This window comes from Terrapene carolina, unplaced genomic scaffold, assembly GCF_002925995.2.
Source record: "Terrapene carolina triunguis isolate 2854851 unplaced genomic scaffold, T_m_triunguis-2.0 Scaffold85, whole genome shotgun sequence".
Lineage (NCBI taxonomy): Eukaryota > Metazoa > Chordata > Testudines > Emydidae > Terrapene > Terrapene triunguis.
Genome location: NW_020664436.1, coordinates 39,245,208 through 39,264,510, shown reverse-complemented (window position 1 = coordinate 39,264,510; position 19,303 = coordinate 39,245,208). Strand labels below are relative to the sequence as shown.

Genomic DNA, 19,303 nt, shown 5'->3' with positions numbered 1-19,303 from the left:
CAAACAAACAAACAAACAAACAAACAAACAAACAAACAAACAAACAACAGCCAATAAGGTAATTAGACAGATGTTTTCTATATTAAACCAAATGTTTTTAACCACCAATTTCACTACCCCCTCTACCCATGCTAAAGAGAATCCCTGACCTTCTTAGTACCACAGGGTTAAGTATACTGTATACCTCACAGACCAATCACTAACCTCAAGAACTACCTTCTCTCTGCTTGTGAATTTTTTTGAAGGCTTTAAACATTCCAGGCATTTATGATCCTACCATTAGCAGTCTGTGATGATCCTGCAGAGTGTCCAAGTCTTGGTTTGGATTAATAGGCAAGATCTCATTTTTCCTTCTGTCAATGTTCTCCAACCAAAGCAGCAAACCATGGCTCATTTCATGGAAATCCTACAAGAGACATGTGAGATCTTAAGAGAGCCCTGAATTATGCTGAGGTTTTCTGCCACATCCTATTTCCCACAACAGATTCGATTGGCTATATTCTTATATTACTATAGTATTACAAGCCTATATTAGTATACTATATTACAGTATTATTGCAAATACTTGATGGGCCTGATACCCCAGCCACTGCATGAATACTGTTCTGCTCTGGTAGTGGTTTACACCCACTTTGCATTTGCTTTGCATAGGTGTGAATGCTAGCATACAGAATATAGCTGTGGAGAATCATCTTTTAACTATACTTCAGTTTAGAATACCTGGAACATGGACTTAGAACACATGCTTCAGGTAACGCACAAAGATCTTTCAAGAGCCAGGCTTCACAAACTGCATTTTAGTTTGCATATGTGGGCAGAATTAGGTTTGATCTTTCAGAGTAGGAAACTGTGAAGTGTGTGTGTGTGTCTGTGTGTGAGAGAGAAAATGAATCCCACCATCTCTAGAATTCCTCATTATGTCCAAGAAGGGAACAAGATCCCACACACCAATACTGACCTGACATTGCATTAGCGCATCCTGCAGTGAGCAACGCCATTCTTCAATCATACTGCATACACGTTCCCAGCGCATGTTCATCTGAGATAGGCGCTCCTGCAGCTTCTTGCTTTCTTCGCTATCAGATTGAGTGAATTCGGAGCTGCACAGGTTGATGGACAGGACGATCGCTTTGCGGTTATCAACAGCTTTCTGCAACTCCTGGATGACAGGAGAATGGAGTTAAAAACACCCAGTAAGCATGCTACAGACTTTTAGAAGAATCAAATGTAGTGGTTGCCATTAAAGAGCAATTATTTGCTGTACGGTAATGCAAGAGTATTTTAGCTAACCAGGTTCCCTCTTTACTTAGGACAGGAAATATCTGTGGCAATTGTGGTAATACTGCAAATGTTCACTCTTTAACATCTACTATTTTATGTTCGCAATAAAACTTAGTATAAGCCAGTTAAACTTTTAAGATTTAAAACCCTGTTGTCATGGCTAAATTTTAAAGATCAGAAGAACTGGCTTGTGTTTCAAATGTCTGAAAGACGAGGAAGGCCTGGCAAAAAACATACAGCCTAGTTATGCAAATGTTGGAGCAAATATGAGATACAGGGAAAAATTGTGGTATAGCTCCTGACAAATGCTTGACAACACTAAAGCTTCTGCCTCTCAGTTATGTTGAAAATTATGTTGGCTTTTTTATGTTCATCATCTTGAGACCACAGTCCATATTATTCTTTTTTTTTTCTTCCAAAGGAGAAAAAGAGGATTCTTGTGGAAGATTCCATTTTTCTCTCTAGTTTACATCCTTTTCCCCATGTCCTCATAATGCCCCATATCACAGTGAGGGCACCTGGACTGGATTCCATCTAAAACACATTAATGCTGCTCCTGAATTGACTAGAGGGGTCACTGAAAGCAGCATTCTCTCTCTCCCCAATACTCCAAGTGCTGAACATGCTGCCTTCACATTGGCTCTGACATCCTTCTCGCCCAGGGTAGGAGACACTCAATCCAGCAACTGAACCTGGGTTGGTAGAGTGGTAGCAGAGTGCACCAAGCTTAGGACCCCTAGGAGGGCACAATGTCAGGACCCAGAGAAAGAAGAGATTGTAATGAACAGAAAAATAGAAGAGTACCATTTCTTTTAAAAACGGCTGGGTTTTGCCATGAGCTGGGCTAGGACAGATTTTAATTTACTTAACTTGGCCTTTTCTCAGCTTCATTAATTCAGCTGGCTTCTGCTATTCTGAAAATGTAGCTTGCATATAGAGTGGTTTCCAACATTTATTTGGAATTTCAGGAAAATGGTGGTGGTTTATTTTTCTGCAAATAAGTGATTTCTCAAACCATTTTTCCAGTTCCTCACCCCAATCATTAGTCACATTCTCCTGTGCAGGGAATGCAGAAAGTGAATACCAAATATCAACTATATCTCATGAATGGAGTGCAATGCACAGGATGCATAGTAGGCCATTACTGAAGCAACTGCCAGAAAACGGAGATAAAACCTTACTTTCAGTTTTTTAATTCGGAGCTCAATGGTTTGTATGTCGGTGCTGAGATCAAGATGACAGAGTTTCTCTAGCTCCTCTTCAGTCTCCAGTAACCAAACCCAAATGTTGTTCAGGTCAGAGTTGAACTGCTGCCACTGCTGAAGGTTCTGTTTCATTCTGAGTTCCTTGCTTAGAGCTTGGGCCTGGATTAACTCCCAGCGATCAATCACACCTGCCCAAACAGAGACATAACACAATAAAAACAAAGGCATATACATAATATGCACAATTACATCCATGTTTACATTAAATACAACACTCAGTATACAGCAGCCTAAACAAAACATTATCACACAGAACATTAAGTTAAGACAACACTGGGTACGTGGCTTTACATAGCAAAAGATGGACCAGCTCATCTAAGTCTTTTTCAACTCTCACTTCTATGACTTTATGCAATTAAATATTTAGCCCACTGTGTAGTATACAAGGGATATACTATCCGTCTATATTTGCACGCACACTTATACCTACCTATATTACAGCACTTACGTTTACTAAACTCTTTGCAGACATTAGTTAATCTTCACAACAGCCCTGCGATGTAGGCAATTATATTATTATCCCCACTTTACAGTTGGGGACACTGAGGCAAGAGACTAAGTGGCTTGTCCAAGGCTACACAGCAAATCCATGCCACAGCCAGGATTAGAACTCAGGAGTGCCTTATTTCTCTCCTGAAACCTAGTCCCATGGATAAAGCTGTTTCATTCATATAACGAATGACTGTGTGTGCAATAAGGATTTTGTATTTGCAGATGGCCATTTATATATTTAACTAGCCATCTGCACATATAATTATTGCTATCTGCACACATCCTTGGACCTTTTCAATAAAAACGCTTGTCCTTCCATAAATATGTTTAAATTACTGCCAGTGTAGAAGACAAACATCTACGTTACATGGAGATAAGTAAAGGCTGTTTTCCATAGTCATTCACCCCATGTGCATGTGGTTTAGAGAGGAGCAGGTTACAATATTCACTTTGCTAAAAATGTAAAAGTAATTTAGATCAGTGATTAAAATAGGCACAAAGGGTATTTTGTAAACTCAACTTTAAACCCTTTTTTCCTATCAGAAGATATCTAACTTGTATGTACAGCATCTAGAGAGATTTGCTCAAGTGCTTAGGGATAGATATAATGTGATGAGTTACTTAAAATGGTCAATATGAAGCAAATTCCTACTTTCCTGCATAATCCCAAGTGCTTACTCTGACAATACTATACATATTGCTGCTCATTTCATATGTGTTTCCCATGGAAGGATTCAACACTACGTACCAGCTGTTTGTGTTTCAGTACTATTCAGGTTTATAAATCCAGAGAGCTTTTCCTCTTCCTCTTTCAGTTTGTAACCAAGCCTTTTGACTGAGTCTATGCTGCCACTGCACTCACCCAGTAGCTTCATCTGTTTAAAAATAAATAGTTCTCATTAATCTATGCCATGGTAGAATAACTCTAGAGGTAAAAGGCTAATTACAAAGCAATTTTCAAAAACATTCTGAAAATGGGTCTTGACATGACAGAATGGGAAGCAGTCTATTGTTTTAATGATCTGCCAATTGTGAGGGTATCTTTCTGTCTCAAAAGCCATTAGATACCCTGGCCAATACAATCTCAATGAGATGCGGTGTGTCTCGATATTATTTTTATCATTTTTGCATTGATCCACACACAAAAAAGAACTGTACATGTGAGATTTAAGGGATTAAACGTAGAGTAGAGGCCCAAACGCCACTAACAGAAATAATTCAGTGCCACTGTATCAGGATATTGCCAGAGTCAAAGAATGGATGTCTTCAGGTGACATTTTTTCTATAAACACTAAGACACTAGGACGGTGGTGTCCAAACTTTTGAGTGTCATGCCCCCCCTTTACCCCTGTGCGCCCCGCCAAGCCATGGCTGGGAGCGGGGCCATGGCTCAGTTGGTGGGTGGAGAGAAACGATCGCGAACAGGGGTAAGGGGGCCAAGGCTGAGGCTGCAGCTGGAGGTGGGGCTGGAGCCACAGCCCGGGGCCGAGGCTGGGGCAGGACCTGGACTGAGGTGGGGGCTAGCAGCCGGGCCCTTGCCCAGGTGTGGCTCTGCTCCCAGCCCTGCTCCCTGCCTTGACCCTGGTCCGTGAATGGAGCCGTGGCCAGCAGCTGAGGCTGGGGGCAGGGCCGGGAGCAAAGCCGCACTGAGGCTGGGGCCAGGGCCAGGGCCAGGTGCAGGACTGGCTGCAGGGATGTGGCTGCGGGTGGGACCAGAGCAGAGCTGGGGGCGGGGAGCACTGGATGACGCTCCCTCCCTGCACCCCGTGGGGGCTGGCCTGGGCCCTGCCACGCCCTTTTGAAGGTTCCTCCGCGTGTCCCTGGGAGGGGAGACGCACGCCACAGTTTGGGGACATCTGCCCTAGTAGCTGGAAAAAAGAGGATACTGCGAGACTTGGGGAGTGAAAGAAAGTTACACAAGAGTGGAAAAATTATGGTGTATCCACACACAAAATCTTTCTGACAGGAATGTCATAGAATCATAGAAATGTAGGACTGAAAGGGACCTCGAGAAGTCATCAAGCCCATCCTGCTGCACAAAGGGAGGACCAAATTAAACCTAGCTGCTTACAATGCTGTTTGTTGAGGTTTATTCTACAAAGTTTTCTCATAAAATTTTTTATCACTGATTCCCATATACAACATGTTTATAATGCGTCATTAAAACAAATATCAGGCATTAGTCTATAAAATTCTGATTTTAAGAGGTAAGGAAGTTTTTTTTAGAAAACAAGAATGATCTCAGAGGGATAAATGGGTGCGTGTGAAATTACTCTGGGATATCGACACAAATTTAATTGGAAAATGAACCTACTGGGGTTATGTTCCTACAATCTCATGGTATTATAAACTCACAAATAATTACATAACCTTAAAGTAACAATAACTGTATGTGATTGAGGGTAGAGATTGTGTGTGTGTGAATGGGGCTGAGAGGCAGTAATAGCTTTATACCGAACCATCTGTTCTATTGCAAGAGCCATTTTTAAAATGGCTATTCTATGTTAATTTATTAGCACTTGTACTCTAAATATAGTCCCCTGTCACAAGAACTGTTATTTTAAGTATCAGAGGGGTAGCTGTGTTAGTCTGTATCCACAAAAACTTAATGTTATTTTAAATGCAGTCACTAGGTGGCAATACACCTTGTACTCACATATCCTTTGTAACTGGAATCTAGTTCCGGTCCTGTGGGTGTTTTGCTGCGAATGATATTTTCTGTTTGCTGTATTTGGAAACGACTAGTGTCTAAGGCCTTGTCCAGCTGACGGATGTGTGTTTCCAAGGCACCTGGTTCTCCTGTGGCAAAATTACAAAAGATGTGACTACTGATTTGAGATTTTTCAAAGCCTTTGCTTTATATCCAAGGAAAAACATAAGAATTACTAACCAGGTTAGACAGCATGGAAAAGGTGGCTGCAATAGCATGTGTTGGGGAATGACAAAGCAAATTTGTAACTGATTACGTTAGTGGGTTAGCAACTTTCCAGAGCACAGATGGTTATACTGATGAATACTAATACTTGCCATGAGGACAGTATTAAAGCTTCCATAGGTGCAAATAGGCCTGCAACTTGTTTTGAAGAGACTCTTTCCCCAAAATAATTCTTGATCTCCCTGGAAGACTAAATTCTCAGTGGGCTTTATACCAGCCTCTCACAGTGACATTTTCTGTGACATCGCTCCTTTTCAGACCTGGCAATCACTCAGGACTAAGTTCAATTTTTTTCTCTCACTTCTTTTTGCAGTAGACATTGTGGCATTTCCCCTGAAGCTAATAGAGTGGAATTTTGGTGTACCGTAAGGATTCTATTTCTATACTACTTTTGAACACGAAAAGCAGTATGTAAATACCAAGCAATGCTGTTATAGTTACATCCACCAGCTCCAGCAGGCAATGCTTCTAAAACATGGCAAATTTGTGGTTTCTTCCTAGAGATCAAGTCACTTCTGGAATATGCCTGATCTCCATTGGTTTAGGTAGGAGGAGATGTTCAAAAACAACATTTTTTTTTTTAACAGCTGCAGATGATCCCTTATGAAACCAGCCTCTTCCCAGAGGAAAACCAAGGGTTGGGACCCTGTTATAAGAATCTCTTATTTTGAATCCCTCTGCTACAATACTGGAGTCTGGACAACAAGGAGCCGGTACCGATTTGAGTAAAATACTGATTAGCTACATCTAATTAGCCAGTACTTTAGCTAAAAGGTATTGCACCCTAGCCAGCTTTTTAAAACTCTTTCCACTCCTGCTGGTTGCATGGAAGAAACAAGACCTTTATGACTGGTAGTAAAGCAGGAAAGTTCTGCATTAACATGCTAGTGCTGTCATGTGAGAAAATATCTCTCTTGTGAGCTGTGAGAAGTACAGCAGATGAGCTAAGAGAAGAAGACACTGTTACAGGTCTGGGTTGGGTTATCTGGGTCTGGCTATGCTTAGGCTTTTTTGATGCCTACCAGAGATATTTCTGAGTGCATTTTCAGTAAGTTTTACATAGGCCTCGGGGCTTTCTGGGATCTCTACATCTGCAAAAATACAAGCACAATCTGAGTTGATATCTCAGCAACTGTTGTTTTCTTGTAACAGGAAACCAGCTTTCCCGGAAGGAGAGTAGATCACCAATTCTAATTTCCAGCACATATTCCTTTTGAATAAACAGAGTTAAATTGCATCACAGAATTCCTGTTGAAAATAGCTTTAAGTCAGCCTCTTTTTAGAAGGTGTCAAGGAACTGACAAGCACAAGACAATCACAATTAAAGACAGAACAGAAACTTGAATGTAGGCCTCTCTAACAATAAATGGACCATGTCTACATGCTTCAAACATATAGACACATTAGTCCTCATTAGTATTTGTTACACAATATGCACATAGTCATACAGACAGACAGGTTTCATGAACTCAGAAAAGGCCAAGTCTTGAAGTCTAAGTCAAACTTCCCAAAGATGTCAATGTGAGTCTTGCCTGAGTAAGGACTGAGTAAAAACTCACTTAGACTTTAACATGTGGTCCAGTGGGTGAATGTGTCAGATGTTTCCTTGGAATTTTCTCTCCCTCCCATTTTTCTTGCAATCATCCAGTACCATTTCCTCCAGTCAAAAGACTGTATTAGCCAACCCTGTTATAGGCAACACCAGTCACATCTGGCAGACACAGGGTGCAATAAAATAGCCAGTTCCTTCTTTGTCATTCAGTGAATATGCCTCTGTGATATTCCAAGCCTGCACTCATCCAGAAGCCTGTAATATTGTGTCAAAGACCAGGAGACTAAAGGCACCATTCCAGGACAGCTATTTGAGGTCTTCTGAAGCTCTTTGGAATATTTTCCCATTCCTAGGAACTCCCCAGCAGTATGATCCTATATGCAATATTTATTTCCCTTTATTGAGAGAGAGAGAGAGATGAGAGAAGCAATCAATACCTGCTATACTAGCTGCTCCCCTAAGATAGAAATCTTTGTCTTCTTGTCCTTCCTCCTCCTCTAAGTGCAGTGCCCTCGAAACGGCTGTCTCCAAGTCCCGACTGAGGTCATAGTCATGATCCCATTCCAAGGGGATGGAATCTACACTTGCAGGAGTATCCCGCCCTGACCGCTCACTTCTCATCGGTTGGGCAAGTGACAGTGAGAGGTTGGAGGAGGGGTGTGGGAAGAGAATGCTGTCTGCAGATTTGTCGTGCCAGTGTATGTCAGAGAGATCTGCTGATTCATCCAGATCCACCTCTCGGTCAGAGAGGTCATGTTCATCGTCTGTCAGCTAGAAGGAAACACCAGAACAGAGACTATTAATTCAATCCTTGGAAACAATGTCCTTTCTACCTGGGTCAATGAGATAAAAATGTCACTGGATAACACTGACAGGATTCCCATTTTGTATCTTTCTTTGATCCTCCTTTGATTTTTTTAAAAATGCATATAAAATAAAAAGATAAAATGAGTAAAAGAGGCTAAGAATAAATTCATCTTCACTGCTTAATGCTCATCTGTATAGTCTCATGTAAGGCAACTGTCTCCAAATTTTCTCTAGATATTATCTCTACACAGACAGCAAAATTAGAGCAACATTTTGGAACCAAATTATAGAAACTATAAAAGGCGTTTATCTTGATTGCTGCTCTCATCTATTCTTTCATGTTATGAAAAGCGCTTCTCACTGCTTTCCCTCAGGGTGCTTTCCAGTTTGATTTCCAAAATCACCCTCTCTCACTTCCCAGCTGTACGTTTAGTTCTGGATATTTAAAGTTCCATATGCCCTGCAAGGAAGGAGTGTCTTTATTTCTGTGAACTCAATGCTATTCAATAGAATTCACCCTGCAGGGCAAGAAGAATTTTATGTCTCCATTACTGCATCATAACTCTCATTCATAAAGCTCTGATTTATAATGCATAGGTGTTCATGATGCTTTATAGAAATGAGAGGTTCTTTGCCCTGAAGAGTCTGCAGTCTGAATAAGACAAAACACTACAATATGTGATAACACACAGAGGTGCGGGGGAAGGGAAGGATCAGGGTTACAAGAAGTAAAGATTATGGGGTGTTTTGTCACATACATTACACCCCCCATCACAAACTCTTTCACCATTATTATATTTGTAAATTAATAATAAATCTTAAAAAAAGGAAATAAAGAGGATACATACAGGAAGGCGGATCAATTTCTTGTGGTAGCGTTCCACGCGACCAAAGACCTCTTGACAGTAATGCCGGAGCTCATCCAGTTCTTCTTCAATGACAGCTGCATCTATGGGTTCGCTTTTCTCTATCAGCTGCTCACCCTGGACAATTATCTGATCAATTTTATTGTTGTTCAGGGAGATCTCTTGCTGGAAAGCCTGTGCAGCATAAAAAGCCACGACTTTATGTTATCATTAAAACCAACATTAAGCAATTCTCAGTTACCAAGAATGCTATGTCTTACAGAGCTTTGTAGCAGAGATGGTATATTTACCAATCACAAACAAGGACCATTACACAGAGTAAGCACAATTTGATGGTGCAACTCAGCATTCCCTTGCCATACTCTCCCATATAAGCTAATGAAGTAGCACTTAAAGTTCTACCCAGCAAGTCTCCTGATTTACCGTGCTGTATTTGGGAAGAGGACTGTCCTCTGAACAAGCCACTCCTGTGAGTTTTGAAAGTCTTAGGTAGATAAGGTCGTTAGAATGAATACATATTCTAAAGCTACACTAACACATACTAACAAGTTGTTTTATGTAGTGCCATTTACACTGCAGATGTTCCAGAGCTCTCAGCAAATAATGAGTCACATTGTGGTAGAGCAGAAACCGTGCACAAACAGGGCAGGGCAGTTATGCCCTCAGCCATAACACACATAACCTTGCCATTGGAAATGATTTTATCAAGAGAGGAAAAATCAGAGCACTGAGTTATCCCCTATGCTTTTTTAAAAACCCATCTTTAATTGCCACCCATGCAACCACATGTGGGCATAGCTCTTCTATCTCACTGAACCCTAACACACTCTAATAATCTTGTTCTGTAGTGTCAGTACTGGGGCTGAGCTCATGACCTGGGAATGACATTAAACTGCATCCTCCGCTACCTTGTGGATGTACTTCTTGGTTGAAGAAAGGCTAAGGGATCTCACCCTGATTAGAAAAGGTGCTCACGCTGAAGCCACAGGGCAGTTAGCAACTCTATGTAATTTGCTCTCTGGCGGGAGATATAACCTCTGTCACTGAACGTCCAGACTTTCTCTGACTTTGGATTCTGGCTCAGTGGTCTAAAGGGGGGAGGGTGACATGTCTATGGCAGCCTCTGCTCCTCCATAATTTTGTCTAGGCGTATGCGCTGAAGGTCTTGGCAAGATGGTTGTAGGGATCTGAAAGAGGCATAAGGGCTGTGGAGCAGCTAACAAGATTTCCAAGCAGCACAGTTTAGGGATGGCCTGCTTGCCTCATGTGAGGGTGGCCCTAGAAAAGGTGGGTCAGACAAGCCCTGTCTCATTGTTTACTTTTTTTTTTTTACAAATATAATTGCTGCTTTTACAAATAGAATTGCTTGCTGGAATAGTCGGACTTTGACCCCTGGATACGACTTTGATCTGAATTCGGATTTGAGGAAAATGTTTGTGTTAAGTAACAAGCTTGCATGTTTCAGAATTGATACTGCAGCTTTTTCAGAAACTCAGCTCTCCGACACAGAGTTCAGAAGGGAGAAGAAGGACTACACCATTTACTGGTATGGCAAACCCGAAGCAGTAAGGAGAGAGTGTGGTGTGGGTTTTGCTCTCAGAAATGAATTTATGTCATTGTGTGAAGCTCCGATTGCAGTGTCCATACGTATAGACTAACTTCAAGTTAGTCTACAGAAAGGATTCATCAACCTCATCAGTGTCTACGTGCCAACTCTGCAGGCTAGCAATGAGGAGAAGGATAGCTTTTACCAACAGCTGGAAGAACTGATTGGCAGATTCCACGGAAAGAACCCATCCTAATACTTGGAGACTTCAATGCAAGAGTTGGATCCAATGTTGAGATCTGGCCTCGGATTCTGGGTAGGCATGGCATTGAATGTATGAATGATAAGGGTCAGAGAGTTCTTAAGCTCTATGCCAGGCAAGGCTTATCCATGACCAACACCTTCTTTGCTGGTAACATCAGAAACACCACCTGGTGGAGACACCTGAGGGCCAAGCACTGGCATCAGCTGGAATTGGTACTGATAAGACATACGTATTTGAAAGATATCTTGCATACATGATCCTTCCAAAGTTCAGACTGTGACTCAGAACACTCTCTTGCCTGCTGCAAAGTGAAATTTCAAGCTAAGAGGATGCACCTAAAAAATTGCCATGCAACCTCGTATTGACATGTGCCAAATCAATGATCCTATCAAGAAACGGGCTTTATAAAGAAGTAGCAGCAAAGACAGTCAAAACAAATGAAACTGCTTCAGATGCATGGGAAGCGCTGAAGATAAGTATGTACAATGTGGCCATCAAGAGTTTTGGAAAGAGAACTGAAAAAAATGGTACGTAGACCATTTGGAGATACTGCTGCCACTCACTGACAGGAAAAGATCTGTGCTGATCACTTAGAAGTCTACTTCTACTACTGATTCGTTCAACAATCTAAGAGAAGCTCGTAAGGTTGTTCAAATAGCTTCCAGGATGTGTGCTCAAAAATTTTGGTTGGGTCTCTGTGACAGCATCCAACAGGCAACTGACAGAGGTGACAGTGGACGGTTGTATGAGGGCATTAGAAAAGCCGTTGGGCCAATAAAGAACAAGACAGCTCTGCTGAAAGATCAGGATGGCAATATCATAGCAGATAAAGGAAAGCAATGGATGAGGTGGATTGAGCACTACGGAATGATATACTCAAGGGAGTCTGTAGTAGGCCAATGTGTGCTACACAAATTTCCTGGGTTTGAAGTTTCTGGATGCCAAACCTACACTAGAGGAACCAAAGCACCCAAAAGGTTCCCAACAACAAAGCTTCAGGATCTGTTTCTGCAGAAATCTACAAATGTACAAAGACTTGCTGCGAAGATTGCATGAGGTATTGCTATGCTCTTGGAAGGAAGGAACTGTTCTACAAGATTTTAAGGATGCTCGTTTCAGCCAACTCTCTAAAAACAAAGGAGACAGAAGTGATAGTAATAATCACAGAGGTATCTCTCTTCTTAACATCGTTAAAATAACCTTAAACTATATTATTTTACCTAGACTTCAAACTTTAGCTGAGAGAATCTATCCTCTAAGCCAGTGTGGTTTCCACTAAGGAAGGTCTACCATAGACATGGTCTTCTCCATAAGACAACTGCAGGAAAAGTACAGAGAGAAGCGTATTAAACTGTACATGGCTTTTATAGATTTAACAAAAGCCTCTGAAATGGTTAGTCGGTCAAGGCTTTACATTGTTCTGAAGAAGCTTGCTTGTCCGCCTATATTGCTAAACCTTGTGAAATTCTTACACAATGACATGAAGGCAACTATAATGTATGAAAATCAAGAGTCTGACTCATTTAACATCAACAATGGAGTGAAGCAGGGAGGGCTAAGTACTGGCTCCTATATTGTTTAATATTTACTTCTCATTCCTGCTTCAACATGTGTTCCATGATGTTTGAGAGGGTGTCTATCTTAGCTCTAGACACTATGGAGGTTTGTTTAACATTGCAAGGTTCAGAGCTAAGATGAAGGTGAAGGAGATATCATAAGGGACCTGTTGTTTGCAGATGATGCAGCCCTTGTGGCTCACAGTGTTGATGCCCTAAAACATCTTACTACCAAGTTCTCTGATTCATGCAAAATCATTGGGCTATCAATAAGCTTGAATAAGACTGATCATGCACCAAGGCTCTTCAGAACCAGTTCCAGATATTACCTTATTCATATGGATGCTGTTAACCAATTTTGCCACCTTGGCTCTACTGTTACCAGCAATGTAGATCTGGATGCTGAGCTCACTAGTAAAATCGGCAAAGCAGCTAGGAACCTTGGTCTTTTGCAAGATAGAGTCTGGAACAATAACAAATTGTCAACTAAAGTGAAAATCCATATTTATGAGATATGTGTTTTATTCATCCTTCTATCTGGCTCAGATACATGGACAACTTATGCCAAACATATCAAAAGAATAAACAGCTTTCATATTAGATGCTTGCATAAAATTCTTCTAAGAAGATGGCAAGACAGGTGACACATGTGGAAGTGTTAAATCGTGCTGGTATGTCATTAATGGGAACCTTGATTAGTAAGAAAAGACTCAAGTGGCTTAGACATGCCAAGCAGATGCCGGATTACAGGATCCCAAAGAGTGTGCTGTACTCTGACGCTTGCGAAGGGTCTAGAAAGAGATGTAGACTGCTGTGCAGATTTCAGGATGCTTACAAAGATGATGTAGTATCCTTTGGAATCTCCATGGATGATTGGAAAAGGAGTGCAGAATGCCGCTCTGGCTGGCGGAGACAGCTTGTAGGTGGAAAGAGGCGTTGCGAGGTGGACTGGATCAAGCTTTGTAATGACTGGCATCAGAGGAGGAAAGAATCTGTTGCTCAGATTCAGAGCATTGCTAGTGCATGGGTGTGCCCGACCTATGCACAGGACTGTCACTAGCGCATTGGACTCAGCAGCCATTAAAGAACTCATCAGCACATACAACATGCTCTATAAAGATCGACGGTTCCATTGATTGACTGGGGCTGAGCCTATGTCCTGGGAATAAAGGGTTTTAATCACATAACACTATTCATGGAACATTTCTTACACTTTCAGTTCCTATTTGGATATTTTTGATGCCACAGACTGGCTGGCCTCCCGTACCTTGAGTTGCTTTATCTTTGCTTGGACGTCGCACTCTGAGAAATGTTCAATATTGGTCAACTGCAGATCCATCTCTGTTAGCCAGACCAGAATGTTGTCACGTGATGTCTCAAACTCCTCGCGCTGGCCAATAAAATGCTGAAAAAACAACCGAAACAATGTGAGGCTTCCACAAAAGTTAGTTTTCACTTCACTATCTTCTGAGTCTGACTGAAATCAGTACATGTTCTTCACTGATCTCCTCTATGCTCTTTCAGGTTCCCACTTCAGTACCATTGTGCCTCTAGCAGTGAAGAGCAGAGTTACAAAAGTTCAGCTGCAAGTATTCTTGTTCTTCTCTTCTAAGGGGAAGTAGGGCACCCAGGTCCAACTCTACATCTTCCTGCAGTGTATTACTTAACTACTTTAGATAGAGCATTCATGAAATCATCAAAATAAAGTTTAAATAACCCAGCCAAAGAGAAAACTTGCATGGGCTTGAGGAGTCAGAAGCTCACAATATCCTTCATGCATACAGTCTAGTTCTGTAAAAGAATGGCTTGAAAATGGAGAAATACTTTTAGCCTGCGCAGGATAGAAGTGACTCGCTTTTGTAAGTTGTCCCATCTCTGGTTCCCTTCATGGACCATCTGTTTGAGGCTGCAAGCAGAGTCAGTGCGGTTTTCTCGGGCTAGGCGGCGGTACTGTTTATTAATCAGTTCCAGCTGTGTCAGACTTTCATGCACTTGTCTTTGGAAGGCCTAAAATAACAATGGAAACAACAAAAGACACTATCAGACTGTCAGCCCCTGAAATTGGTAAATGGTCTCAGATTGTTCTTGTCTTTGGCTCCAATCCTGAAATTGGATCTGTACCAACATGGGTGCAAACATTTGCTGGTACTGACCTGATTGTAGGATTGGGGCCTTTTGATTGGGATGAGCAAAGAGAAATGTTGTTGTTTACAAAATCAATAAATGGCAGTAAGGACCAAGCATTTCAGTGAGAATGCTCCTGTCACAATGACAGCAGCAAGCACAGTTTTATTCCAAGAATGAGGTACTGTCCTTTCTTGGCTGTCCAATATTTCACCTGCATATTTTAGAATATGGAGGGTGTAAATTCTGAAATCAATTAAAAGTTTCTGAAAATGTTACATTAGAGGGCTGGACTTGATATTGACTAATTAAATTTCAGTGGGTTACAAACAAACAAGCACTGTAAATGGTGATGTCAAATTTTTAAAGACATCGAAGCAAAAATTTTATAAGATTTCTCAAGTCTCAATTAATCTATTTAGCACTACCTCTTGGCAGATGCTGAGAGGTCTTCATATGAATAATAATTGTGAATTTGCTTTGACAGTATTCCAAGCACCTTTTATTTATCTTTAATATGACAGGTATGAGAGCCATTTTTATTTCCACAGTCACAGAGAAAGAAAGTTTTGTGAATATTTATACAACTCTGTATTTGAGCAAATGGCCAGGCCACATGTGACTTATTCAAATCCTACTGGTTACCTATCAGCTCTGTGTTCTTGGGGAACCAGGGTGCAGTACCCAGGCTGTCTGACTCACCAAAGACCTCCCCCCCACCCTCTGCTTGAACCAAAGCCGATCAGAAGAAAGACTTACAGAAAGCAATGAAAAGGCACTGGGAGACACACCTAAACCCCCTCTGGACAAGGGTGACAGGATTAAGGAAACTCCCTTGCCTCATTTGCATCAAGGATGGGACAGGGAGGCATCCCCATTAGCATACAGAATGGAGAACAGAGACTCAAAGGCAAGAACTGCACTGAACTCTGGGGGACCTCTGCTCCAGATGTTAATGAACCTATGCCTGCATGCACCCAGCTCAGTAGTTATCAGACCAATTCTAGTAATAAATCCTTTATTGGTATCCAAAATACAGAAGCTGCCTAATTGCATTGTGAGCGCCCTCGAAGGAACACCGCCCATAGCCAGGAATGAGCAGTTCTTATTGTCTAGCCCAGGGGTTCTCAAACCGGGGGTCGGGACCCCTCAGGGGGTCGCAAGCTGTCAGCTTCCACCCCAAAACCTGCTTTGCCTCCAGCATTTATAATGGTGTTAAATATATAAACAAGTGTTTTTAATGTATAAGGGGGGTGGCACTCAGAGGCTTGCTATGTGAAAGGGGTCACCAGTACAAAAGTTTGAGAACCACTGGGCTAGCCTGAACAAAAAAATTTGGTAAATCTAGTGTTCTCCCTTCAACCACTGTTCTTTCCCTACAAAAACTCCTACCCATGTTCAAGTAAGTGCTCCGATGCCTGTATCCAACATCTGCATCAGTTCCATTGGGACCTCATCTTCTCCTGACTGATCGTGCTGGGGGCTCTGCCTGCCTCCAGAACTCTGGACCCTCAGCTACCACCAACTTGGGACCCCAGATCGATTCAAGCTTCACGGCGTGATGAGATCCCAGCTCTCTCTCGTTCTCTCTCTCTAGGTATAACCTTCTGACCCTGACTTGTGTGATCAGTTATAGTTTTCTAAACCTGACTTTTATAATCAAATTTAAGTTAGATTTAATATTATTACTGTTTTGTTTGTTTGGCTCCCCTTGTATGGTTATTACCTGGCAATAAATAACTTTCATGGTTAAGCTGGTTGCTTCTCTCTCTCTCCCCCCCGCCGCTAGGGGGTGTTTTTTGGCTTCTCCATTTGCTCTGCAGCAACGCTCCTCGTACCTAAGCTAAAGATCCCTGCAGCACCCAAAAAATCCTGTGGAATTTGCTCATTGAGTGGGTGACTACCAGAACAATTGTAACGTGAAAGTGGGGATAGGGATGTGCTAAACCTGGGGCATGTGAGGGTGGCAGCTTGGAAGTGCTGCTCGACCCAGACTGCTGCGTCCAGGGGCATATAAGGGTGGCAGACTGAAAGTGCTGCTAGACCCAGCATGCTCAGGCATGCTCTATTTCAATGCAGTGCCCATGGCATATGAAGGTGACAGCTTGGAGGTGCTATTCGACCCAGCCTGCTGAGTCCAAGGGCCTATGAGGGTGACAGCTTGGAAATGCTGCTTGACCCAGCCTCCTGAGTCCAGGGACATATAAGGGGTCAGCTTGGGAGTGCTGATTAACCCAGTCCTCTCAGATGCGCTCTGTTAATGTGTGTGTGTGTTCGCCTGATTCTGGGGCTGGAAGAACCCGGCCCTGCAGGATAGCTCCATTGTGGGGGAACTTGCAGAAGGGAGAAGTAGAGCTTCAAGAACACAAGTGACACAAACAGTACATTGATAGAATTACAGACCCCCCCCCCACACACAGAGGAGTAACCCTAATAAATGAGCATACCCCAAAGTAATGGGCAAATCTGGTAACATTCTCCAGGTTATAAAAGTTTCAGTCAACCAATTCGGGAACAGAAACAGTACCATGTGACTTGGATGATCAATCACACTGTATGAATAGCAAATACTCAAAAAGCAAGTCATAGCAAGAACCTGGTGAGCACTTTGTAGGCTTGAATTTGATCACAAATTTATTGTTGAATTTCTCAAAAGCAAAGTTTGTTTTGCTGATAGCTCATGAACAGAGAAAAGGGCTAAATGTGTTGAATATTTCACTCAGTTCTATTTGGGACACATGCAAGTTAAAGGAAATGATAAAGAAGTGAATTGGCTTTGGTTCCAGATCACAGTTGTGCAAGTTTGCATTTTCTAGCATTAGGTAGCCAAAAAAGTGACAATGAGGATAGGAAGAGGGAGAGAAATGATAGCACTGGAAAACAAATATGCTAGTGGACCCGAATACAAATTCATTAACAGCATCAGCTATGTTGATGCATATTGCCTCAATCCTACCACTTGCCAGAATGAGTGTTAATTAAAAATGAAAATAAGCACTTTTGTGCAATGAAGTCACAGGGATAGCTAAAGGAGCTAGTTAGAAACAACCAAATACACCAAAGGGTCCTTGTCACGATAATTACTCTCTTTGTTTAAATGCCAATGAAATAAGAAAGCAACCAACATGCAGTTCTGTAATTGGAGTGAGAAGCACATTCTCTCATGGAAGAGGCATACATCTGACCACTGATTTACTACTAACTCAAAAGATTTAACCTTGTAATCTACAACTCAGTGTAAATTTACAATGCCACCTCACCTGTTACCAAGTCTTGTTTAGCAAAAGAACAATTATATATGTTTTCCAATGTTCAGTTCAGCAATGCAGTAATTCATTTGCTCATGTTCCTCTTTGCATTACAGCTTCAGTGAAATACTGGACTACCGTGTGATTTTGTACAATGGAGTTCATGACATACTGGATGACTGAAGCCTTCTAATGTGCTTTGCTAACGTTCTTAAAGGTTTTATCTTATTGGTGGGATGGATAGGAGAATAAAATTAGGAAAAAAATAGTTACAGTCTGAAGGAACTCAATTTTCTACCCCTGATCATGGCTGCCCCCAAGTGAACACTAATTTTGGACTTACATCCCTACTTTGAGACGATAGTAGCTGTATGTACATGTAGATGTACCAATTTAAACAGGAGTACTAGACTAAAAACTATTCTCCTTGTCTGTAGTCTAAGCTCCATATGTCTGTGTGAGAGTACTGTGGTATGTGTTGGAAGGTAAAGGTCAGTGTATAAAGGTTGACACAGTGAGAGAGCATAGACAGAGAAACCGGCTTAGGGCAAAGTCAGGTCAGCTGTGATCATAGGAGACAGCTGAGAGATGCATGGTAGTCTCTCATTTACAGTAACTCACTAAACATGATTTAGACTCTGGTCACTGAATGGAGGGAGGATGGAACGAATGGACAGGACTGCAAACAGAATACTGATTTTCCAGATAAATTTCAACATTTACATGATTATTATTTGGTAGCCTTTGGCTTCACTATATTTAAGAGGTCGGTCAGTGGTTCAGTAATGACCATAGCTTCCAGAGGTTTGTACACAGGTAATAAAAACTGAGCCTGGCTGAAGCATTCCAAAGCCTAAGCCCAAAGAGTTTATTTTCTTGTGATCACAATTAGGAAAGAAAACTGAAACTAACTCACCTGAACGGCCCCCAAAGAGTTCCATTTATTTGCACACCACACATACATTAGTCACAAACACCAATCAGTTACATAACTATAACATGGCTAAGCCCCGGGCAAGGCCCCACCCCTGCAAACACATAGGCACATGCTTAACGTTTAGCTTGTGTGTGTCTGAGTGATATCAAAGGGAATACTCACACACGTAAAGTTACTTGCGAGTGAAAGTGTTTGCAGGATCAGGATCTAAGGTGGGAATGTGGTAACACTTTGCAAATATCTGAAGAGTGTAAATATGAAAAAGGAGAGGAGTTATTTAAGGGGTACAATACCAGAAATTACAGCCAGGAGCAATGGGATGAACTATAGGAAAAGAAAATATTTAGGGTGTATATAGTCTTCAAAGAGAAATGGTAGAAGGATTTGGGACATTTAAAAATTACAGTGGACAGACCCATGGACGATGCA

At 41.7% G+C, this 19,303-nt stretch overlaps 1 protein-coding gene across 3 annotated transcripts in view; it reads right to left on the bottom strand.

Annotated features, from left to right (window-relative positions):
* The window catches only part of LOC112106944 (nesprin-1-like), a 44,040-nt gene that overhangs the window by 11,222 nt on the left and 13,515 nt on the right, over positions 1-19,303 (bottom strand). For 2 of the 3 annotated variants that reach the window (XM_026649756.2, XM_026649755.2), the window contains exons 5-13: positions 14,390-14,572; positions 13,833-13,970; positions 9,181-9,372; positions 7,963-8,296; positions 5,695-5,837; positions 3,787-3,913; positions 2,463-2,674; positions 959-1,159; positions 278-406 (exon numbers count right to left, since the gene is read on the bottom strand). In XM_026649756.2, the coding sequence (XP_026505541.1) occupies positions 278-406; positions 959-1,159; positions 2,463-2,674; positions 3,787-3,913; positions 5,695-5,837; positions 7,963-8,296; positions 9,181-9,372; positions 13,833-13,970; positions 14,390-14,572 (1,659 nt within the window). Of the gene's footprint in view, positions 1-277; positions 407-958; positions 1,160-2,462; positions 2,675-3,786; positions 3,914-5,694; positions 5,838-6,995; positions 7,065-7,962; positions 8,297-9,180; positions 9,373-13,832; positions 13,971-14,389; positions 14,573-19,303 lie in introns of all 3 variants that reach the window. The other variant, XM_024200449.2, reaches the window with a different exon arrangement.